The sequence below is a fragment of the Petromyzon marinus genome, chromosome 63 (genome assembly GCF_048934315.1).
Source record: "Petromyzon marinus isolate PM22_M1 ecotype Great Lakes invasive population chromosome 63, UKy_Petmar_22M1.pri1.0, whole genome shotgun sequence".
In the NCBI taxonomy this organism is placed as follows: Eukaryota; Metazoa; Chordata; class Hyperoartia; order Petromyzontiformes; family Petromyzontidae; genus Petromyzon; species Petromyzon marinus.
In genome coordinates, this window is record NC_133729.1 from 5,314,462 (window position 1) to 5,337,991 (window position 23,530).

At 51.3% G+C, this 23,530-nt stretch overlaps 2 protein-coding genes across 4 annotated transcripts; one reads left to right on the forward strand and one right to left on the reverse strand.

Annotated features, from left to right (window-relative positions):
* Positions 1 to 698: 698 nt before the first annotated feature.
* On the reverse strand, positions 699 to 15,238 carry MEN1 (menin 1). Its single transcript, XM_032977480.2, has 10 exons — positions 14,529 to 15,238; positions 11,783 to 12,293; positions 10,002 to 10,237; positions 9,384 to 9,512; positions 8,470 to 8,510; positions 7,919 to 8,006; positions 5,833 to 5,969; positions 4,168 to 4,300; positions 3,759 to 3,935; positions 699 to 2,519 (listed from the first exon to the last, which is right to left on the reverse strand). Exons 2-10 carry the CDS (start codon positions 12,246 to 12,248, stop codon positions 2,007 to 2,009), a joined length of 1,920 nt encoding a protein of 639 aa, XP_032833371.1. The 5' UTR covers positions 12,249 to 12,293; positions 14,529 to 15,238; the 3' UTR covers positions 699 to 2,006.
* Positions 15,239 to 15,579: 341 nt separating this feature from the next.
* Positions 15,580 to 23,095, forward strand: H1-10 (H1.10 linker histone). Of its 3 annotated transcripts, none has more exons than XM_076053882.1 (3): positions 15,580 to 15,741; positions 16,739 to 17,214; positions 17,674 to 23,095. In XM_076053882.1, exons 2-3 carry the CDS (start codon positions 16,756 to 16,758, stop codon positions 17,977 to 17,979), a joined length of 765 nt encoding a protein of 254 aa, XP_075909997.1. In that variant the 5' UTR covers positions 15,580 to 15,741; positions 16,739 to 16,755; the 3' UTR covers positions 17,980 to 23,095. The 3 variants fall into 3 exon arrangements, with proteins under 3 accessions (XP_075909997.1, XP_075909998.1, XP_032833430.2); XM_076053883.1 differs by having other exon boundaries at positions 16,766 to 17,214; XM_032977539.2 differs by having other exon boundaries at positions 15,581 to 15,741; positions 16,736 to 17,214.
* The last annotated feature ends 435 nt before the right edge of the window (positions 23,096 to 23,530 follow it).

The following is a 23,530-nucleotide window of genomic DNA, read 5'->3' on the forward strand; positions in this document are numbered from 1 at the left end:
TTTTCACTCGCTAAATCCAGCGAGGTTGTTGACCGACACCCCACCTCCTGGGGCTGACTGAAGGGGTCTCCTCTTTGTTCTCTTCCTCATCCAAAGTCGCTTCAGGTGGGTTTTTCCTCCGGTTATATCGTGACAATGATATCAGCCCTTCTGACACCAGTTGTAACGACTCCAGGAGACTGCCCTTTGATGCTTCTTTTTTGAAGACACAGTTGTAACTTGACAGGCGAAGACCCCGACTTCAGCAGCAGCAGCCTCACCTATAGACCCCTTTCATCCCCAGCGTGGCCATCCTTTGACCCTTGGCCACGCCCCTACTCTCAAACCCTCTCACTGGCTCTCAATCCTTGATCCGCACCTGTCCCCTTCGATCACTTGGCTACAGCCCTTATTCTCGATCCTTCTCGTAGACCCTAGATCTTCCCATCTGTCCCTTAACCTGTGATTACCCCCTGTGGCCCCGAGTCTCTTCCTATAATTCTGCTGTCATTACCCCCTGTGGCCGCAAGTCCCCTGTACTGTCTTTGCAAATGCATTGTTTTTTCTAGAACATTAACAACAGCGGCTACTCAAAAACAAAAAATATAAGTGCTACTCTATACGTAGATATAAAAAATATATATTAGTTTGGAGCTGGAGAGTTCTCCCGCAAAACCACTTGCCGAACATAACCATATACATCAGAACGTAGGTCAAAGTTATTCAACGGGACGGAAGATTATTTCCAAAAAATGAACTAGAGTAACATAGGCATAATTATGAATCAATAAAATATTAAGCACCATAAAAATAAGACAAACACACGTATACAATATCTCCACATTAATGTTTCATGAAAGAGGCAGTGTTCTGATATTTCCCAGTTGAATTGTATTGTTGGATAGACGGTGTGAGCATAAAATCTTGACTCAAAAGCATAAGGGATCACTAAACAGCAAACCAAACAGTGTTACTCTAACTGCTTATATATTTAATATAAAAGATCCCCCGTATAGCCTTAACAGACTGTAGGGGCAAGTGCTGTTAGCGAGCACCTATGAAGGCCAGAACGGTACACGAGGGGGTAAGTGGCCAGCACCACGCCCGACCGCCTATGTCTCCCCAGTGGCAATGTTTTTATCCACCGCACCAGGTACTCATTTTAGGCTGAGTCGACCTAGGGGAGGCCCAGGACCAGTTCAGATAATCGTCACTGGTGTTGGCCGTGAGCGGGAATCGAACCCGGGTCGCCAGGTTCATAGCGCAGCGCGCTAACCGCTACACTACCGCTATATTTAATATATACACACACATACATTTAGTACTATACAATCTTAAAAAAAATGCACAAACGTGTATGTTACATTGCAAAATAAATTTGACACACTGGTGAGTGACCAGTACTCAATAACAACATATAAAATCGGTTCCCAAACTTTCTCGGCCCTTTCTGAGCTCACGGAACTTTGTTTACCCTCAAACATACTTTATGGCCCACCAATGCAGTAAAAAATACGGTTATGTGAAAAAAAATCCTATCTACAAACGTGCCAGGGAATACTTACAAAGGTCTTGCGGACCACCAGTGGTCCGTGGCAACCACCGATTCCAAGGTTTGCCGAACTGCCATGCAACCTTGCCCAGTGGACCATATAGTAAACCACTGTAGTCTGCACTCCTTCAATGGAGGAATAGCAAAACAATACAATTCTCTCCTGAAACTTATTTAGCTCTTAAACATATTAGAATGAAGAGCTCTGCTGACCGACTATGCTGTGGAGGCTATTAGGTTGTCTGCTGCGGTGGACATGTCTAATTTACTAAAACTAAGGCTGGTGATGGTCTCAGATCCACCTTGCCTTGAGATATAGTTATATATGACCAATGAAAACGTAGATTTTCGCAACCAATATGTTGATTCATTATTGATTTTTGGATGAGGCGACATCATGATCTGTCCAAATGTATGTGGCAAGACCCTCCACCACCCGACAGCCAAACCATGTAGCCTCGCGCCCACACGTGGCTCAGCTGACTAACTTGCGCTGCCTCTTGCCGGCGGCTGGGCTGGCGTAGTCACCTGCGCCGCCGCCCCCGGCCGGCTTGGCGCGCTTGCCCATCTGCACCTGCGACTGCGCCGTCAGCTGCAGCTTGATGGCGCTCGTGTTGAGCTTGGCGCTCACAAACAGCTCCTTCATGCCCTTCATTTTCTCGCTGAGCAGGGCAAGGCCTGGGTTGCCGGTCGCGGTGGGGACGGGCGGGGGAAGCTGCTGGTGACACGTCGCGGCCCGATCGCCGTCTTCCGAGGGAGCCGGCGGCGCTGCGTCACCAGAGTTCTGGCGCGACACACGGCGGCTTGCCGCTGCCTCGTCACGGCCGCCCCTCGCTGACGCGGCCGACGCTGTCGCCGCCGCGGCCGTCGCAGCCCCCTTTTTGCCGCCCGCAGCTCTGACCCCATCTTCGCGAGCCCCGGCTTCCTCCTGGCTCTCGTCCGAATCCGATTCTGGGTCCTGAGACTCCACTGTCACCAGCTGCCGTGCCTAAACCGATCATCACACGGTGCAAGTGCAGGAGCAAGGAACTTCTTGTGTGTGTGTGTGTTTGTGCTGGCTAGGTGTGTAGGTATATGTGGTTGTGTGCTGGTAGTTGGGCGGAGTGGTAATGTCATCGGTTAGTGCACTGTGCTGCAAACCTGGCGACCTGTAATCAATTTCCGCTCAAGCCAAACATCATTAACGAATATATGAACTAGACCTGGGCCTCTCCGAGGTCAACTCGGCCATAAATGAATACTGCAGTGTGTTGAAAAGATCAGGATCCCCTCAGACGCCTTGCTGGCCTTCATAGGTGCTCGCCAACAGCACTTTCCTACTGTGCAGCTGTATATCCAAGTTTTATCCGGTCATGCCTAATATAAGTGGGAGAAAAGCTGTATAATTGCTGAGCCTCGCCTGGTCAACTCAACCTTAGACGAGTAACCGGTGCGATGTGTAAACATAAGCACTGGAGAGATGACGGCGATCAGGTGTGGTGCTAGACACACCATCCCCACGTGTTCTGTGCCAACCTTGACAGCTGATCACTTACAAGCACTTGCCTCAAAAGCCTGTAAAAGCTGCGAGCTGGGTGTGAACATGCGTGCACGTGTGTATGTGGGAAGCGGTAATGTGGCGTATAGCGTGCGGCACCATCAACCCAGCGACCTGAGTTCAATTCTCGTTCACGGCCAACACCAGTGACAATTATCTGAAACGGCTCTGGGCCTTCCCTAGGTCGACTCAGCCTCAAAGTAATATCTCGTGTTATGTGTAAACTTTGCCACTTGGAAGACAAAAGCGTGGTGATGGCCACCCACTCCATGTCCTGTGTCGGCCATCAAAAGGTGCTCGCTAAGAATATAATATATCTTGTTTTGTATGGCCAACAACGGCGACAAATATCTGAACTGGTCCTAGGCCTCCCTTAGGTAGACTCGGCCTTCAAATGAGTACACGGTACGATATGTCAACATCAGCACTGGCCAGACAAATGTGACCGCGTGTGGCGCTGGCCACATCAACCCCTAGTGGGCCGTGCTGGCAGCTCCCGCCGCTGCTGGCCATCTGTGAAAAAGAGCTTCACAGCTCATCGGATTCCTCCTCCAGTCTAAATAAACATTCTGATTCTGCTTTATAGCCGCCACTCACTAACAGCATCTGCCTCAAACATTTAAACATTTTGTTCAGGTCACATGGATGGATCTTTGCGCGCGTGCGTGCGTGCGTTTCGTGTGCGCGTGCCTTGCTGTCGAAGCGCGACACGGACTGCACGAGGAAGGTGGCCCAGCCGACGTGCAGCACGGGCGTCGTGCTGCCCTCCTCCCACTTGCAGATGCCGTCGTAGAAGCGGAGTAGGTGCGCGAACGCCCAGGGGTCGTGGAGCCCCGTCGCCTTCCCCGCTGCTCCCACCGCACCGTCCTGGCACGGCCAGCAGCATCGGATCAACAGCGATAGCAGCAGCATCAGAAGTATCAGTGTGGCCAGCTAGGGTGGCCGGGGTGGAGGTGTGGCCGGGGTGGAGGTGTGGCTGTTGGGTGAAGGGGTGGCTGAGATGGTGGCGTGGCCGGGATGCCCGGGTTAGCGGTGTGGCCCAGTTGGCGGTGTGGCAGGAAGGTCTGGCCAGTGTGGTTAGCATGGCGCGGGCAGCTACCTTGCCCTCGCTACCCTCTGCCTCCACCTCCTCCTCGCTGCTCGCCATCTCCTTGAGCAGGCTCGGGATCACATCGTTGGCGATGTCAAAGAACTCCTTGTATATTTCTTCATCCTCCCGGTTATAGTTGTAGCTGCCAAGACAGAGAGAGAGCATCGCGCCTTGACCAATTGCGAACGCCGACGCACGGACTGCCGTGGCCCTTCACGCTACGGAAGAATACAACGAAATGCATTTACCTGACGTCTACAACGGGACTGTATCTCACAACGATGCTCAGAGACGTTGGGCATGTTTACAGAGACCGCTGGTCAGGCATGAGCAGAGGATAAAGCGAAGGTCTTTAGTCCTGAACTTGGAACAGGGGATAGCACGGACAGGTGGGGAAAACCCAAAAGGAATGTTACACTATTTTAACTATTTTTAGTTTACCAGGAAAGGCCCACTGAGATATGTAGCTATTTTTCAGAAGCCACCTGACCACAAATGATAGATCAACAGTGGCTTTTCCGTGGTCATTTATAGCAGCCAAAACACTCCTTCATACCAGGCGAGGCAGTTCAAATCTTGCCACCGCGGCACCCCAGACCCATCACACACTGGACACAAGGCCCATCACAAACTGGCTCACACAGTGCTCTGCCTCCTTTTCCCCCATCTGTTTTGCCCACTGAATGAAAATCGGGAGTTGGTGCAGGTGACCATGTCCACAATGGCTGCATGTGCCATAGAAACCTTAGTTCGTGATATCCGGAACTCAGCGTGTGGTAGGGAAACCTCAGTCCATGATATCCAGAACTCGGTGTGCTTTGGAGGAACTCGGTGTGCGGTGGCTGTGTCTCGAGATACCTTGGCAAAGTCTTCACCACTTTCTCACTAAATGTCTGGGTGGTCCAGGTAAGCACTGCCTGCCATGTTGAACTCTTTTGCACCATACGTAGCTAACCGTCCAAATCGGAGACACTTGGGACAAGTGCTGTTATCGAGCACCTATAAAGGCCAACAATGCATACAAGGAGGTGGGTGAGCAACACCATTCCCGGTCGCCTTTGTCTCCCCAGTATTGATGTTTATGACACTCCACACCAGTTAACTCATTTAAGGTTGAGTTGACCTAAGGGAGGCCCCGGATCTGTTCAGATAATTGTTACCGATGTTGACCGTGAGCGGGAATCCAACGCGGGTCGCCAGGTTCGTAACGCAGCGCACTAACCGCTACACCACCACTCCCCGGCACTTCCTGACACAGCACTGCCTGACAAACACGGCCGGGTTAGTACTATAGCTTAGTACTGTGGGTTGGTGCTGTAGGTTAGTGCTGTAGGTTAGTGCTGCGGGTCAGGGATGCGGGTCAGGGATGCGGGTCAGTACCCCGGGTCAGTGCCGCAGGCCAGTGCAGCGGGTTAGTGTTGTGGGTCAGGACTGCGGGGTAGTGCTCCGGGTTAGTACTGCAGATCAGAACTGTGGGTTAGTGCTGTGAGTTAATACTGCGTGTTAGTACTTCGGATCAGGACTGCGAGTCAGTACTGCAGGTAATTACTGCCGGTCAGTATTATGGGTCAGTACTCTGCCAGTTAACACTGCGGTTAAGTACAGCGCTACACAGGTGAGTACTGCAGGTCAGTACTGTGGGTTTCGGGCCGGCGTGGCTCGCCGACAACTCACGTCTGCACCACGCTGGCTGCCTCGCCCCAGGCCTGCAGCGCGCTGCGCAGGTGGCGGTGGCGCTGGTGGAAGCTGGCCAGGTACAGGTACGGGTAGACGTGCTGGTTCCGGTAGAACTTTTGGGCCGTACCGATTGCCTGCGAGGTGAAAAAGAAATATAATAATCGCAGCCAATGATGGGTTACAATAATTCACGGATTCTCCCGAAAACGTGACTCCTGCACTCGTACTGCTCCCGTTGTCAAGCCACCGCTGGATAAGGCCTCCACCATATCACGCCGTGTGCGTTGTGGGGGCGGTTTTATTTGACCGGACTTGGCGACACCGGTCTTTTTGGGTTGGTGATGGTCTCTTAACCACATTCCTTCAGTTAACCATCTCGTGCACGCATTGAACCCTCTCATTCCACGTAATGATCTGGTCAAATTTGTGTCAGAAGACCCTGCGCCACCCGACACGACCAAATAAAATGATCAGTTGTACAAGCGTTTAACAACGCGCCATTTGTTATCAAATTTGACTTCCTGGATTTGATAGAAAACAAAAAAATGTACATTATCCTGACCCGATCTAACACAAAAGAAACGAATTACGAGCAATGCAAATCTACGTGTCATTATGTATTTGGTTTCATGTGATTTTGGACAAAGGAACCCTCCCATAAATTTCAGTCATGTCCATTGTGAACGATAAGGATAACATTTGTGGCGGGGAAGTCGATAGAGACCAAGGGCAGCTTGGTTCAACATTCCAATACAGGAATCTCATGAGCGGAATGCACACACTCGTGAAAGCCATACCGGAGCCGTCTGAGTCTAAGTTTATTTAGTATTAATCAGGTGAGAATCACGAGACCTGGATAGAGGTGCCTCACTTGCAAAAGCGGGACCCGGGTCACCAAAATTGACGAGAGCAAAACAAATAATGGAACTCTTTGGTTCTTTCGGTAAAAAATTCACGTAGAAATAAAATGAAATAATTAATAGAACACACTTCTTTTATTTCTACGTGACTTCGCCGAAAGAACCAAAGAGTAGTTCCTGCACAGACACGAAAGCTTCAAATCAAGTTTAAATAATGTAACGTTTGCAGCAACTGAAGCAAACAGACATCGGAACCAAAACAACTGGAGTGTCACACGTGAGCAATCGAAAATATTGCACGAAGATTAATTTATGTGAAATTATAAATTGTGTGTTCTTGGTTCTTTCGGTAAAGTCACGTAGAAGGGAAATAATAAAATAATAGAAATAAAACAATTAAATTCTCACGACGTTTCGATTGCAACACAAGCAATCATCATCACCTGATGATGATCAACATGATGATCATCATGATGATCATCATCAATTAAATTCTCACGACGTTCGATTGCAACACAAGCAATCATCACCACCTGATGATGACCATCACCTGATGATTATCACCTGATGATGATTTGCTTGTGTTGCAATATAAACGTCGTGAGAATTTAATTGTTTTATTTGTATTATTTCCCTTCTACGTGACTTTACCGAAAGAACCAAGAATACGAATCCCTGCAGTCACGAAAGCTTTACATCGAAATAAATTCCGTGTAGCACAAGTCGGCTTGGGTAGAATAAACATTAAACAGATACATAAACTGACAAGGATGTATATCAAATGCGCAATGTTAGTCTACGGGCAGACAAAATATGCGATTGCAAGTTAAGTTATCGTGAAGAACGGACGGCTCAGCATCTCATTGTGATTTAAATGTGAGTGTCTGCTAGTACTGAGCACCCTCTGTGACATCGGATAACCCAGTGGTGCAGAGGCTACACCGTGGTAGAGGCGACACCGCGCTAGATCCCTCCGTTAAGAGGGAATTAACCTGTGAATTAAGTACAAATGGCTTTGGGAATCATCGACCTGCAAGAGCCATCCGGTCAGTAGATCGCTAATTATTTTTCATTTTGAGAGATCCGGATAAATCGCGACGCCGATGTCGCAATCGGCGCGAAGCTGTGTGGACAACACGCAGCTTTAAAAAAGACCGCAGAGAGAAAGGAAGTGGGGATGCGTTGCCCGTGTATTCGTCGCGCTCAAGAGTTCGGTGGTGCACCTGCTGATAGAGGGCGAGGGGCTCGGGTCGGCCTGGCGTCGCCTCCATATCCTCCAGGTCGGCGAGCGTGCCTAGCGCCATGGGATACCTACATGGACAAAGACAAAGATCCCCCGTGAAGCCTTGACAGACCATCGGAGCAAGTGCTGTTCGCAAGCACCTATGAAGGCCGGTCCGGCACACGAGGCGGTGGGTGGTCAGCACTACGCCTGGCCGCCTTTGTCTCCCAAGTGACGACATTTACACACCGCACCAGGTGCTCATTTGAGGTTAAGTTGACCTAGGGGACGACCAGGACTGGTTCAGATAATCGTCACTGGTGTTGGCCATGAGTGGGAATTGAACTCAGGTTGTGGGGTTTGTTGCGCAACGAACTAACCGCTACCCTACCGCTCCCCACAGTGTACACACACAGTAACACAAACACGCAGAGACACATAGAGACACGCAGAGACCCTGCATGGATCAGTGTACACACACACAAAGCCACTCGCGGACACAGGCAGATGACACATGGCACCGAACCAAACCAAACCAAGAGATGTGCTCACCTGTCCAGGTGGCCCAGGTCATAGAGCAGCCACAGGAGTTTCTGTGGAATAAAGCACAAACAAGATCATCGGAGTTCCACTCAGAATTCAAGTTTGCTATTTTCAAGGTAACACCGCCCGGTGGTATTCATTTCACCGTTAAACTTAAGCCACTGCGCTATAGAGGCGTAGACCCAGAGAAGAGTAGGAAGTTCTGAATGAGTGGGTGAGTAGGTACGTCAGTAGTTTAGGTGAGTGAATAGGTGAGCAGGTGCGTGATTAGGTGAGTTATTAGGTGAGTGATTAAGTGAATGAGTAGGTGAGTTGTAGGGTGCCACTCAATAAACACAGAGTCGCGGTATAGAGGCATAGACGCAGAGAATGGGAGGAGGAGGGGGTCCAAGAGCGAGCTGTGATGATGAGCAGAGTAGAATGTGAAACACGTTGAGAGGAAGGGGTGGGATCCCAGAAAACTGACTTCACTTTTCCCACGTGCACATCGAGGGCTTCACCGAGTGATTCTCGTCAGTGTGACACCGAGCCCCTGCTGAGCTGACATCATCGCGACCCTCACAGACTCCCCCGTGTTTAACTTTTAACTGCATTCAAATCGCAACTAATTCCACACGTCTACACGTTCGCCTACAACATTAGCTTATAACCACATCTCTTAGGTATGTTGAACTCCTTTTTCATCGTACGTAGCCAACCGTGCTAGTCAGAGGTGCGGGGGAAGAACAAACACAAAAAAGCCACTGCCGATGACGGTAGTGGCGAGGATAATGGTGGAAAAATCTTTCAAGAACTTTCAGAATTTAATTGGATTTTTTAATGCACGTCATGTTTTCCAATATGATATCGAGCATAATTATTTTGTGTGTGTTGGTGTAATGGCTCGTGGGCAGCGCCAATGGCGGCCATCGGCAGGCTCCCACCTGCTGCAGCTGGCACAGCTCCAGGCTGTCGGTGTGGCTGTCAATGGACGGGTTGATGGCCGCCACCATGCACGCCACCTCCATCTTCCTGGTGCACCGCAGATACGCCCCGTTCAGGTACAGCCACATCTGTTGGGCAAACATCACAGCGTGGGAACACAGAGCTCGGGCAATTGCTGGTGCCGGTTCTGGCTGCCTTCTATACGCGTTTCCCCCCCGCCCCCCCAGTATGAAAACAGTGCGCATTACAAATCCAGCCTCACGGCACAACCCATCATTTTCTCATCAAGGAACATAAACCATCACGCAAAATCGCAGTGGCTTTTGACAAGCCATTGAATAAAGACAATGACTGCATCGCGTGCTCTTCCTTCCGATATTAGGAAGCCACCGGAGCTATGCACTTTTAAATCATCTAGATTGAAAACTTCTTTCTTAAAAAGTGCTTCTTGTATTTAGTTTGTTGTCCTACCCCCACACCTCCGATAAGCACGGTCGGCTACGCAGGGCGCGAAAGAAGTTCAACATACATACGTACATCATTAAACCCACGGCTCTTGGCAGTGTCTTCTCAGCTCCCGGTTCAGAGCCTCAGCCCCGTCCCCGCGAGAGGCTCACCTTCTCGGCGACCCCGGCGTCCACCGTCTGTCCGCGCTTGTCCTCGTTGCCCTTGCCATGCCACGTCACCTCCACCGTCTCCTCGCCGACGGGGCCGAACGCGAGCCACGCGTGGTCCTCAGACAGCGCCAGGTGAACGTCGCGCAGGCCCAGGGCCTGGCACGCGGCCGACACGGCGAACGCGACGCCGAACGCGTCGAGCTTCGCTCCCGAAAAATTCACGGGCTTCTCAAAGCCTGCGCCGGCACATGGCAGCGGGGGGAGATGGGGGGAGGCGGCGAATCATCAGTATAGGCATTCACTCATTACCGGATCATTGTTATGTATTATGCACAATGTAATCACCATCACACACACACAGCATCTTCATTCGTATAGCATTTAAAGCGAGCTGGGCCACAAATCATAGCTCAATGAAGTGGCTTATCACGTATAAATGTATAGCAGCCAAATACTCTTAAACGCATGTTTATAAATGTGGAGGGAAAAACCAGATGATCCGGAGAAAAATCTACGCCTCCACGGGGAGAACACGCAAGCTCCAACTATGCATGTTGAACTTAATGCGCACCGCGTGTAGCCAACCGTGCTAATTGAAGGTGCGAATAGCATGGTCAGCTAAGGAGGTCAGAGTCGGGATCGAACTCACGACCTCCTGTATACCAGGCGAGGTAGGTAACATCTTCGCCACCAGAACAACCAGCTTTTCACTCATCCTAATCTACGACTCTCCTGAAGGCAGGATCAGCTTCTTTAATGAACTTTCAGACTTTTTTTTCTCTCCAACGTGACCAAATGGTTGGTGCTCACAGGCGACTTCAACTGCCCCGTCTCGAGGCAACTTTGGCTCATGCCATAATGTGGCAATTACAACCGCTTAACCAATCCAAATGTCACCATGAGCACCTCTTCATTGAATCTGATCTTGGCTGTTGACTTCTCTCCGATCGGGTCGTTCCAAGTCAGCTATTCTGACCGACCACCTGATCGTCACTTCTCCACAATCACCCAGGCCTCTCGTCATCAAAGCTACCCACTACCTGAGCATTCTCCATGGCATCGAATTTCCCACTCTCTTATCCCCTTCACGCAAACTGTGCGTTTGCGCCCATCAGAGAGAAGCTCATCTCAGGACAGCGTTGACCAAAACTGGCTGGACTCTCAGACCTCTAATCACCCCACACATCATTGCATGACTCTAGATATCCGCTAATCAAATCCACGCTGAGTGATTCAGGAGGCGATCGGAACGAACCTACTCCCACAGTGGGCTCACCACCGACCGGACCCGTTACAGAGCGGCCTGCAAGATAGCCAACAAGCTCGGTCTTGATTCACGCACCTCCTGTATCAAAACTCACATCAAAACTGCCTCGGGATGCCCTCGCGACCTCAGGAAAGTCCTCAAAGACCTCCTCCATCCCAGCAGCAGCCTGGTGCCTCAATCACAATGATCCACAAGCATCGTTGAAGCTCACAGCCTCCTTCAGCACCGACTTCATCAACAAACTTGTCACCATCATCGCCGAAACCATCAACGCATCCCTCAAACTTCACCCAAACCCAATTTGTATGTATGTATGCAAGTTTGACTTATTTTTCACCGTACGTAGCCAACCGTGCAACTCGGTTGGCAACGCACACCCCAGCCTCCATACCGCCGCCTCTACCTCCATCGGCGAGCCTTAGCCACTTCACGTGAAGTGTACCCAGCCTGGCGCGAGCGCCGAGGCGTCGCCACCGGCACTGTAGCGAAACAGCGGCTGTCCCCGTCGTCCTACCGGTGAGGTAGCTGTAGAGCGAGTGGATGTGCGCACGGTCCTTGTTGTAGGAGCGGTGCAGCGTGCCCCACACCACGTCCGACACCTTGTTCACGAGCTCGCGGCCCGAGCCGCCACCCGCGCCACGCCGGAACTGCGTCAGGTCGACGGTGCCGAGCACGTGGCTCACGAAGCGGCAGCGCAGCGCCTCCACGGGCTGCCACGGAACGGGCGGGAATGAGCACGCCGCCTCCTCCTCCTCCTCCTCCCTCTCCTCCTCGACCGCCTCTCCCGGCGGTGGGGCGGCGGCTGCCGTGGCAGCGGCACGGGCTGCGGCGGCCACCGTGAGCTGGTGCTCGACGTAGCCCAGCACGATGGAGAGCAGCGCCAGGTCGGGCTCGTCCGAGCCGAGCTCGAGCGCGAAGAGGCGTACAACGCCGTCCACGCCGAGCAGCGGGAACAACCTCCTCGCCTCCTTCATGCCCATCGCGGCGCAGTCCAACGGCGCCGCGCGGCACCACACGGAGAAAACCTGCAACACACAGATCCACACCACACCGTAGCACACAGCACTACAATGCACTACGCCGCGCCAATCCCTGCACCGCACCACCAACACCACCACCGCACAAAATCACGCAGAACCACACCACCCCATACCACACCGCTCCACACTGCACCACACCACACACCACCCCGCACCATACCGAACCACACTACACCAAGGGTGAACCGGAAGAATGAGAATGGTTCACGGAATCGAGCCGACGACCTCCGATTGCAATTCCCGTATGCTAACTATTACAGCTCTATGGCAGCTCCTTTCATTTCTTAGTCGACAGTTTAACCCGTTGTGCATTGCTGGACACATCGATATACGTATTTGCGAAAAACCGTGTTTTTTTTTAAAATACAGTATATAGGTTTCAACTCGCTAACAACACTTGCCTCAAAGGTCTGTGAATTAAAAGGATTTACAGCACAAAATATTGGGGGGGGGTCTTTGCGTTGGTGTGACCGGCACGTAGCGTGATGGTTGTGGTTGAGCATCGTGTGTGGGTGCGACAAGGGGCCGTCCATAAATGACGTCACGCACCTGGGGGGGGGGGGTCAAACATTTGTGACAATGTGTGACGAGGGGGGGGGGGGGTTTGAGAAATGTGACGTCACGTAAATATGCACAACTTTAAATAAATATAGACACATTCTACTTAAATTTTGATTTAAAGCTTTCGTGACTGCAGTGATTCATATTCTTGGTTCTTTCGGTAAAGTCACGTTGAAGGGAAACAATAAAATAATAAAACAAATATAAAACAATAAAATTCTCACGACGTTTCGACTGCAACACAAGCAGGCATGTTCTTGCCGTTGGTTTTCACTACCTGATGATGATTGCTTGTGTTGCAGTCGAAACGTCGTGAGAATTTTATTGTTTTATATATATTTTATTGTTTTATTGTTTCCCTTCAACGTGACTTTACCGAAAGAACCAAGAACATACATTCTACTTAATTAAATAGACTTAAAAAAATGTTTTATCCTACATCAGTGCGGCGCCTCATTAAATACGCACTACAATGACAATAGTTTAAAGCGATTTGAAGCATGTTTTTTTTTGGGGGGGGGGGGGCAAAACTTTGTGACGTCATATTTGAGGGGGAGTCTGACTTTTTGTGACACCGTGTGACGAGGGGGGGGGGGGGAGGTCAAAAATCGTCCAAAGTCGCGTGACGTCATTTATGGACGGCCCCTTAAACAGCGCGGTGAGTCCTCAACATTACACGGTTGGAGGAGTCGACTAGCTGCGTGCGAGATGCGCAGGAATCGATGGGTTCACGTTCATGGGGGGGGGGGGGTACAGGAGGAACACACAACCCCTGCGCATAGCGTGTGTTGGTGAGGTGGTGAGTGGGGAGTGGGTTGGTGAGTGAGGTGGTGAGTGAGGTGGTGAGTGGGTTGGTGAGTGAGGTGGTGAGTGAGTTGGTGAGTGGGTGAGTGGGGTGGTGAGTGAGTGGGGTGGTGAGTGAGGTAGTGAGTGAGGTGGTGAGTTGGTGAGTCAGTGAGGTGGTGAGTGAGGTAGTGAGTGAGGGGGTTGGTGAGTGAGGTAGTGAGTGAGGTGGTGAGTTGGTGAGTCAGTGAGGTGGTGAGTGAGGTAGTGAGTGAGCGAGTGAGGTGGTGAGTGGGTTGGTGAGCGAGTGAGGTGGTGAGTGGGTTGGTGAGTGAGGTGGTGAGTGAGTGGGTTGGTGAGTGGGTTGGTGAGTGAGGTGGTGAGTGGGTTGGTGAGTGAGGTGGTGAGTGAGGTGGCGAGTGGGGTGGTGAGTGAGTGGGTTGGTGAGTGGGGTGGTGAGGTGGTGAGTGGGTTGGTGAGTGAGGTAGTGAGTGAGGTGGTGAGTGAGTTGGTGAGTGAGTGAGGTGGTGAGTGAGGTGGTGAGTGGGTTGGTGAGTGAGGTGGTAAGTTGGTGAGTGAGGTAGTGAGTGAATGGGTTGGTGAGTGGGTTGGTGAGTGAGGTGGTGAGTGAGGTGGTGAGTGAGGTGGTGAGTTGGTGAGTGAGTGAGGTGGTGAGTGGGTTGGTGAGCGAGTGAGGTGGTGAGTGAGGTGGTGAGTGGGTTGGTGAGTGAGTGGGTTGGTGAGTGAGGTGGTGAGTGAGGTGGTGAGTGAGTGAGGTGGTGAGTTGGTGAGTGAGTGAGGTGGTGAGTGGGTTGGTAAGCGAGTGAGGTGGTGAGTGATGAGGGCAGCCCCTCTCACTCGGCAGTGGTGGGTTACCTGCGCAGGAGTCGGGACTTGTTGTAACGCAGCTGTTGGTGGATGGAGGCGAGTTGAATGAACGTGAGAATGCGCGGGAAAGCGCAGATCGGGGTGGGTTAATGAGGCTGTCTCTTCACCAACCTCCTCAACCTCCAACACCGTGACCACCACGACGATGACGATACCGCATGCTGCCCGATGGCGATGATGATTGCTGGTGGTTGTTTGCAGCCGCGAGTGTGGACGACGGCGTGGTTTGCCTCACAGATTCTCATACGGGAGTTGCGCAGGCCGCCGAGGTGGTGTGGATCGATTCCCGGTGACAATGAAGTTCGCGAACGAATCGATTCTCGGTTTGTGGGGAGGCGCGCATTGAGTTCCGATCCCACGCGATTCTATTATTCGTAGGTTAGATTTAGAAATCGATAACTTTGACGGATTAAGAGCCACACCCCCCCCAGCCGCCGCGAATATTGTCAGTCTTGCGGGGGTTGTTTGGACATACTTCACCACGCTGGTAAGGGCGGTTTGATGAAGTGAATTGAGCCGTGGCCGAGAATTGAGCTCAGGTTTCCTTTTGGGGCGAATCGATTAGACTTTTTAAATTCTCGGATCGCGATTCTTAACGTCAGTTCAGCTTCTGCTGCTCTTCTCATTTCAGACAATGAGAAGGCCCAGCTTTCACCTTCACTGCAGCCAATGGAAGCTCGCGTCTCATCCCTCGTGTCAAGCTCCTGGCCAATGAGAGCGCGCGTCTTCATCCCACCGCAACAGCTCCCCCCTCCCCCTCATCGTCCCGAGCCCTTAGCCAATGGGGAGCTCGCGCATCACCCACTGATCTCAAATCTCCCGGCCAATGGGAGCTCGCGCATCACCCCCTGATCTCAAATCCCCCGGTCAATGGGAGCGCGCGTCTCACCCCCTGGTCTCAAGCTCTCAGCCAATGGGAGCGCGCGTCTCACCCCCCTTGTCTCAAGCTCTCAGCCAATGGGAGCGCGCGTCTCACCCCCCTGGATTCAAGCTCTCAGCCAATGGGAGCGCGCGTCTCACCTCCCTGGTCTCAAGCTCTCAGCCAATGGGAGCGCGCGTCTCAGCTGTCGCTGGGGGGTGGCTGTTTACCTCACCGCAGCGCGTCCAAACGTCCTCGCGTCTCCGCTGTTTCGTCTTCTCCGCCTCCTCCTCTTCCTCCTCCTCTTCGTCGTCTCCTCGGGCCCCCCTTGACACTTCCAAGGTGAGGGGGGGGCGGGGGCGGTGCTTCTTGCGCGGCGATGCAATTGTTGAGAGGCGAGGTCTCGGCCATAGGAACGTGGAAAGCGCGCTCGGGGCGAGGCGGAGTTTGCCGTGCTGGATTTTTTTTGTTTGTTTGCGGGAGACTCGACGATTCGCGTCGTGACGCAGTTAACGCCGCGTTAATTTATTCTCTGCTACGTTACCCCCCTCCTCCCTCCCCTCCCCTCCTCCCCATGCGTTACGTTACACCAGCGTGGCGTTGCGCTTGCGTTACTCCGCGTTGCGGTGCACAACGCGATGTTGCTCTCTCGTTACGTAAGGTTTGTAGGAAGTCAGGCGTGGAATCGCATGAAATGGGTCATAGCGGGACCCGGGGCTGAGCACAATGAGCATGGATTCGACCGTTAGTTGTATATATCTGATAGGTCACGGGCCTCCCCCTAGGTAGACTCAGCCTTAAACGAGTGTAGTGTGTACTGGGGGGATAAAGGTGGCCGGGTGTGGTGGTGCGAGTCATCATCCACCACCTCCTCGTGTGCCATGCCAGCCGCCATTGGTACTCGCTCACAGCATTTGCACCAAAGGTATTTTGTTTTCTTTGTGTACGCGCGTGTGTGTGTGTGTACGGGGAGTGGTAGTGCAGTCGTTAGCGCACGGCGCTATGAATCCGGCCACCCCAGGACTAATAATTGGTGGCGAATATTTGAACCAGTCCTGGGCCTCCCCTAGGTCAACTCGGCCTCAAGTGGGTACTTGGTGCGGTGTGTAAACAGCAGCACTGGGGAGACAAATGCGGTCCGTCGTGGGGGGGCGGGGAGTTGACCGCCTGCCCCCTTTGTGTGCCACGTAAAGCTACTAAAGGTGCATGGTCTATACAGCACTTTCCCAATCTGGTGAAGGCTACATGGGGACGACGTCGTTGTTGCTGCTGCTTCTTGTCCGTGTCGCCGCGATCACACACCCCCCCGGCCCCCCCCCCCCCCCCGTTATTGCAGCAGTCGTAGTGGTGGTGTTGATGTCCTCAGTGGAAGCAATGGACTCTCTGGAGGTGGCACCGGCGGCGCCCGAGCTCCACGCTGAGGCGCACGCCCAGGACCTGAACGTCGCCACCAGGAAGGGCAAGGCCAGGAAGGCCAAGGTGGCCATCAAGGTGGGCGTCAAGTCGTCTCCCGCCAAGCCGCCCTACTTGCACGTCGGTGGCGGCGGCGGCGGCGGCAGTAGTGTCGCCGGCGGCAAGAAGAAAAAGAAGAAGAAGAATCAGCCGGGAAAGTACAGCCGGCTGGTGATCGACGTGATCCGCGCGCTGGGTGAGCGAGGCGGTTCATCGCTCGCCCGCGTGTACGCCGAGGCGCGCAAGGTGGATTGGTTCGACCAGGAGCACGGGCGCACCTACCTCAAGTACTCGGTGAAGGCACTGGTGCAGAATGACACACTCCTGCAGGTGAAGGGCACGGGCGCCAACGGCTCCTTCAAGGTAAGTGGGGCCGGCCGGCCGGCAACTCTGGGTTATGTTGGAATTTGTCAAAGATTTTATTGGGCTTTGCAGCATTCTGGTGTTGCTGAAAAACCGAATCAATTGGCACGTTTGCCAACATGACAACTGCATTTGATTGTCTCCGTTGCAAAGTAAACGAATTGGTGAATTGAGTCTTTGTGCATTTCATTTTGTGATTAAAATGAAATATGCTGACTTACGTTAAGTCAGCAGACTGAGACTTGACTACAAATCCACAGGTGGTCCTCGAAAGAACGGAATTCTGTCTACATTTACACTGAGGACCGATGTGTGTCCCGTACTATACTGCATGTCCACCCTGTGTGTGTCTCCAGTGCGATTGGATTGTCCCACTGGGCTGTCAGCTGATTCTTGAGCTCGTGTCTCCACCTCGTGTGTGTGCGAGTCTCTCAGTGTTCTCACCTCATTTTCCGGCAGCTGAACAAGAACAAGCTGGAGAAGAAGGCGGCGGAAGAGAAGGGAAAATCCAAGCCTCCCGCCCCCACCTCCTCCGAGCCGGTGGGCAAGAAGAGCGTGGTGAAGGCCGAGCCCAAGGCGCTGAGGGGCATAACCGAGAAAAAGAAGAAGAAGAAGAATGAGCAGAAGCAGAAGAGCCTCAAGGAGAAGAACAAGAAGGTCAAGCATTCCAAGAAGTCCGTGAAGACCTCGGTGGGAAAGTCGGTGTCCAAGGCCATCGCGAAGGGGAAGAAGCCGACCAAGGTGTCCAAGGTCAAGAGGGTTTAGGCCCCCCGCGCCAGCGCTGGCGTTCTCTAATCAGCCCCGGGCTTCTAGCGTCACTGAGTTAAGGAGTAAATGCCGTCGTCGGTTTAGCGCGTGGGTTTTCGCCGCCATTATTATGAAGCGTAATTGATTTTTTCGGTAATTTGGCCAAATTTATTTTGCGAGACCTTCCACCAGCAGATAAAAGCCAAAATCAGGTCAATGGTCACGTGTACGAGTGTTTACCAATGCGCCGATTATTCTTCTGTCGGGTCTCTCACTCGAGAGTTGACAAAACATTTTTCGAATGGCTGAATTTAGCAGCAATTGGGTTCTGGAATTTGGTTCTGAAAATTACGTAGCCTAACCTCGGAGCTCACTTCTCAGTCGCCGGCATTAGTCTAGCGCTGCTGTGGTTCTCAGTTTGGTACTCGGTTATTGAGTTACACTGAGTAAACGTGGCATTCTTGTCGGGTGGTACATTTGGCATAAAACTATAACGTGGCCTAACACCCAAAAACGATGGGATTGTCTTATTGGCTACAGACACCTACATTTCATGCATTCTCTATTTCATTGGAATGGTCAGCGACCAGAATCAGAATCTTTATTTAGACTGTAGGAATCCAATGGGCTATGAAGCTCTTTTTCCAGTATTTCAAAGGTGTCCAGATTAACAATCCAAACTACAACCGAGGCGTAATTGATCACACACACATATTCGTCAATGCAGCTCTACATTGACGCAGTCATTAATGTAGGGTTTTTTTTTCTTTTCTCAAGGCTTATGTTGCTATAATTGTGCGTGCTCCTCTCTACAGAGCTCCTTTTACCCTGCAAAAATATCCGAGCTCAGCTATTTTCCTAATGTATGGCCGCCACGGCATCGAAATATCCTATTGTCCAGCACCCGGGGGATTGTGAATCGGTCACTCCGTGCCCTCGCTCAAGAGACAAATTTGCTTGGTGAGAATCGCTTAGCCGGGATCCCCTGAGCCACGAGATCGGCAGCAGTGTCGTACACACTAAGTGCCCGCCCACTCCACTGTCGCCAAATTGACCGCCACCCCGCCGTGGGTTCCTTACAAATTCTAGATCACTCTGAAGATAACGTTACACCGGGCCACTCTCACACCAACTCGGAATCGTTTGCGGTTGATGCTGTTGCTACGGCAGAGTCTTTGAGTTGGTGCTTTGGTCTTGCTGGGTGTTGGCTTAATTCCGCCGTGGTTGCTCACGTTGGCTGGCCGTGCTGCCCCACTCCCCCCGCCCACCCCCTCCCGCTGAGTGAGTACACCAGAAAGTAACTTAAAAAAAATTGATTGAACAGTTTAATGGGCAAAAACATTGAACAGAAAATGTCACATCCGTCAATAACGCCTCAACAAAAAATATTTTAAAGAAGTTCACGAATAACACCGAGGCCTTAATAGGAAAAGTATACGATAGGTCACGTTTCGGGCAATGGTCCTTCATCAAAGCTAAGTATTCAGAAGTGCACAAGCACAATTAATAAACTCGCATTCGTGAACAACAACAACAGTGTCTCCACAAAAAAACAGATCGTTGCGCGCAAATCAAGTTTAATGTTGCACAAAATGACCTGCATTATACAAACACTTCCAATGGGTGGTATCTCGTCAAGGGGCATAAACCATCGCGCGAACTGTCATCGCTCGCAGTGATGGCTTTTAACTCACCAGCGAACAAAGACTCCACGTATTGCGCTTGTGCAGATGCGCTTCTGCAGCAATCAGCAAAGCTCTTCCGATATTAGGAAGCCACTGAAGTGATGCGCTTTTAAATCATATAGCTTGAAATCTCATTTATTTACAATCGGTTTTTACGTTCAGTTTGGTTGTCCTTCCCCCACACCTCCGATTAGCACGGTTGGCTATGTATGGTGCGAAAAAGGTTTTACATACGTGCACACATAAGGTGGACCGCTGGATTCTAACTGCATACTCTGGACTCCAGGGTGCACGAGCGGCCAATTTTTTTTTATTCTAGGTCAAGGCTTAAACGTCATGGGCTGGGTCAGTGTCAAGGTAGGTTAAGGTCAACATCTGGGAGACCTACACCATAATCCACAATCCAGATTCTGGACTCCAGCATCCTGAATCCAGTCTCTATACCCAAGAATCTGGAGTGCTGGTTTTGTATTCCAGGCTCCATGGTCCGGGTCTTTAGGTGGAACTCTCCTCGCTCAGCACGGAGGCAGAGAAGCAGAGAGCCAGGAAGTGAATTTGACATTGGTGTAGATCAGGGGTCAGAAACCAAAATAACAATAAGAGCCTTTTTCGAATTCGGTAAAAATGCAATATTTGAAGAGCTGCAATACATGTGAATACGAGACGGTGGTCCTGAATAAATAACATCACGAAGCAGTCCTTAAAGAGCCGCATGCGTCTCCGGAGCCGCAGGCTTCTGACCTCTGGTGTTGATGAACCGAGCCAGCTTGCATGATCCAAACATTAAGTGTAGATCCCTGTGTGATCTCTTTATCGAGTGTGCATGCGGTGCAGCTGCTCCAGACCTATGAGCCGGAGGGGTCCAGGCATTCAGCTTAAGAGAAGGGGGTGGGGTGGGGGGGGTAGTGGACACGGTGCCAACCACGCCACGTCACTGATGCCAAAACACACGGCTACCCCGGTGATGTGTGCACCGATTTGTGTCCGGTCACTTCGCTGCACAAATTACCATCTGGTGAAGTGGAGTTTTCGCATCATTTTGGTCAAGCACCGCTTGGAGGTCAATGTGTGTAGTTAATAGGATGATGTAGTGAACCACTGCATGCACGGCTTATTTGTCAGTCCGCCGCTGGATGATGGCCTCTCCATGCCATGCGGTTCGTGAGGGTTATTTGACCGTGCTGGTCAGTGCGGGGTGGTGAAGGTGGGGAGCTTAGTTGTCAGACTCGTACATCATGTAGCCGATCCGCCCTGTCCCTGTCCTGCAGATTCTAACGAGGGGGACACGTTAGCTAAGTAGACCGACAAAAAAGTTCGGAGACGAGTAGATACTGCGTGTTGTGTTCTATCCTCCGGAGAAGTGGGCGACTCCACAGCAGCTGGGCACCAGAGGTTTATCGAACGGCTAAACGTTATTTCAAAGTGTTCAGCACGGAGTCTGCCTAAATTTATATCGGGGGCGTGCCCCGTGCTCTCCAGTGCATGTGGGGCTCGCCGTCCTATCCCTAGTCATCATTGCCTTCTCATATAATACAAAAACGCACCTGGCTCTCAGTAGCAATTAGCAGAGTACACAATTATATAAGTGTAATTGATCAAAGGTGAGTTCACACCGGCTACAATTAAAACTATGTAAATTTCTGCACTCCCTTCTGCTGATAATGTAGCGAGTGCAGTGCAGGAGTGTGGAGACAGGGCAAGGGAGGCCGTTTGAATTATCACCTTCAGGGTTTGTGAGTGATATCTCTGCTCCTTGTTTGGCCAGTCCTCCGAATGGACCCTTTGCATTGTGTTCGGGGGAGCGGTACGGTAGTGAGCGTGCAGCGCTAGGAAGAGCAGCAATGTTGTTTGAGCGGTGGTGACTTTGGAGAGCTGTGAAGGTGGCCACGTGTGCAAAGCGGTCTCCCACCTCTAGTGCGGATGCCCCTTCAGTTTCACAACCACCGGCTGAAGCTTAAGAAATGTTTAAATGTTACCTTTTTGCGAACAGGTAAAGCCTTATATTTACTTGTGTGGCCATGTTACAACATCTGTGCGGTGGTGACTATGCACGTGGCCTGCAATCCATCACTGTGAAGGCAGTAAGGGTTCGTGGATCACCGCACACATTTTGCAAAACTTCCTTCCCGTGGTAATCAAGGAGGAGCCAAACCCTGGCTCGCCAGAAAAAGGGAGTAATGCAAAGTATGAACAGAATATATCTTTACTGAATCGAGTGTTGCCCCTCGCACGGGTGGGTTTTCTCCGAGGTGCTCCGGTTTCCTCCCACATGTTAAAACGCTCATCAATTGGCAGAAAACATCTAAATATATAGAGGACCGCAGAGCTTGGGAAATTGTTGGTAGTGCCGGCTCCATGCGTGATTGCTGCCTTCCAGCTTTGTGGTTCGCAAGGAGATTGGGAGATGCTATTTGGATGAACGATGACGCTATATGTAATACTAAACAATTATGCATTGGTAATTTGCATTATTATTGTTGTGACTGGCCGCTGCGTATTAAAAAAATTATTGCAATAGAGAGGTGCAACATTTTCAATTTCTTGTAACTAACAGACCCAGGACCAAAAGCTTTGCCCTCCTGGGGTGCAGCACAGTGGCGTCACATAAACCCTGTCACATAATTTTATATCATTTTCACCAAGCAGACACTTGCTGACAACAAAAATGTGTAGCCCACGTACAAATATATTTTCTTGGGTTGCCACTCTGGCGATCACACCTTCAACTCTGTGACGTAGAGGTCATGTTTGGTGTACCACAGGGACCGGAGGTCTGCATCCGGTTAGGTGACATGGCTCAGGTTAGCGTAGACCGCCGCTTGTTGCAGACGTTCCCAGCTGAAATCTAGCAAGCCGGCCTGGTTAATACTATAAGTGTTCATATGCTAAGCGCCGGCTGCATCACTCAGTGGATAGTAAAGATCTTGTGACATCATTCGCAAGAGAAGGCTATCGTGTGCTGGCTTCGTGATCCAAATTCTGAAATCTTTTAGTAAATTTCAGTTCATTTTTCAGCATTCGGGTGTCTTGATGAATTACACTTTACTCAATTGAGATTACACAGCAGCAACCATCGCCCCCCTACCGGCAGACTAATGGACTTTGCTGCTCTTGCCTCTGCTTACACTATAGCCCCGCAGCAGCCTACCACCACTGATTCCCTGCATGGTGGTTGCCCATCCAGGCACTAACCAGGCTGCAACCTGCTAAGCTTCTGAGATCTGATCATATTGGGCACATTCTGGGTGATTTGGTCGTCGGCTCCCTGCGGAGTCAAAGTGTCCACGTGTTTGCCCCCCACTCGGATGAGCCGTCCAGCGTAATCTTCGGACCGACGGCTGACCCGATTGTTTAGCTTGCCCGCTTACCGCTTTGCAAAACACGTTTTTTTGTTGTGTTGTTTGGTTTTTATCGCCTTTTTTCTATACATAAAATGTTTTTAAATATTTGCCAGTTGTGAAGACCATTTCTTTTGTTTTCTTGTTTGCCCTTTACAGTACATCCGGGTGGCGAGATGTTAACTCCCTTGCCTGGTATGCAGGAGGTCGTGGGTTCAATCCTGACCCTGACGCCTGAATATTTGGAGTGTGCATGTGCTCCCCGTGGTCGCTTGGATTTCTCTGGGGACTTCCGGTTTTCCCCACCACATTTAGAATCAAAATGCGCTTTAGAGTATTTGTCTGTTATAAATTTCCACCCGATAAGCCACTTCAACTGAGCTATCATTTGTGGCCAGGTCGCTTCTGAAAAAGGGCTATAAACTTCAGTGGGCCTTACCTGAGTATTGCAGATGTTGGGCAATTATTGGCGCCGACGAACCTCGTGGCTGCCTACCTGTGGTTGCTCGCTCCTCCGAGCCTGCCATTAGTTGAAATTGTCATGAT

Coding starts and splice junctions, on each gene's coding strand:
- MEN1 (XM_032977480.2), bottom strand. CDS start 12,248: ATGGGCATGAAGGAGGCGAGGAGGTTGTTCCCGCTGCTCGGCGTGGAC. Junction 8,511..9,383: donor AGCTGTGCCAGCTGCAGCAG/GTGGGAGCCTGC, acceptor TTTATTCCACAG/AAACTCCTGTGGCTGCTCTA. Junction 2,520..3,758: donor TGTCGCGCTTCGACAGCAAG/GCACGCGCACAC, acceptor TGATCGGTTTAG/GCACGGCAGCTGGTGACAGT.
- H1-10 (XM_076053882.1), top strand. CDS start 16,756: ATGTCCTCAGTGGAAGCAATGGACTCTCTGGAGGTGGCACCGGCGGCG. Junction 17,215..17,673: donor GCGCCAACGGCTCCTTCAAG/GTAAGTGGGGCC, acceptor ATTTTCCGGCAG/CTGAACAAGAACAAGCTGGA.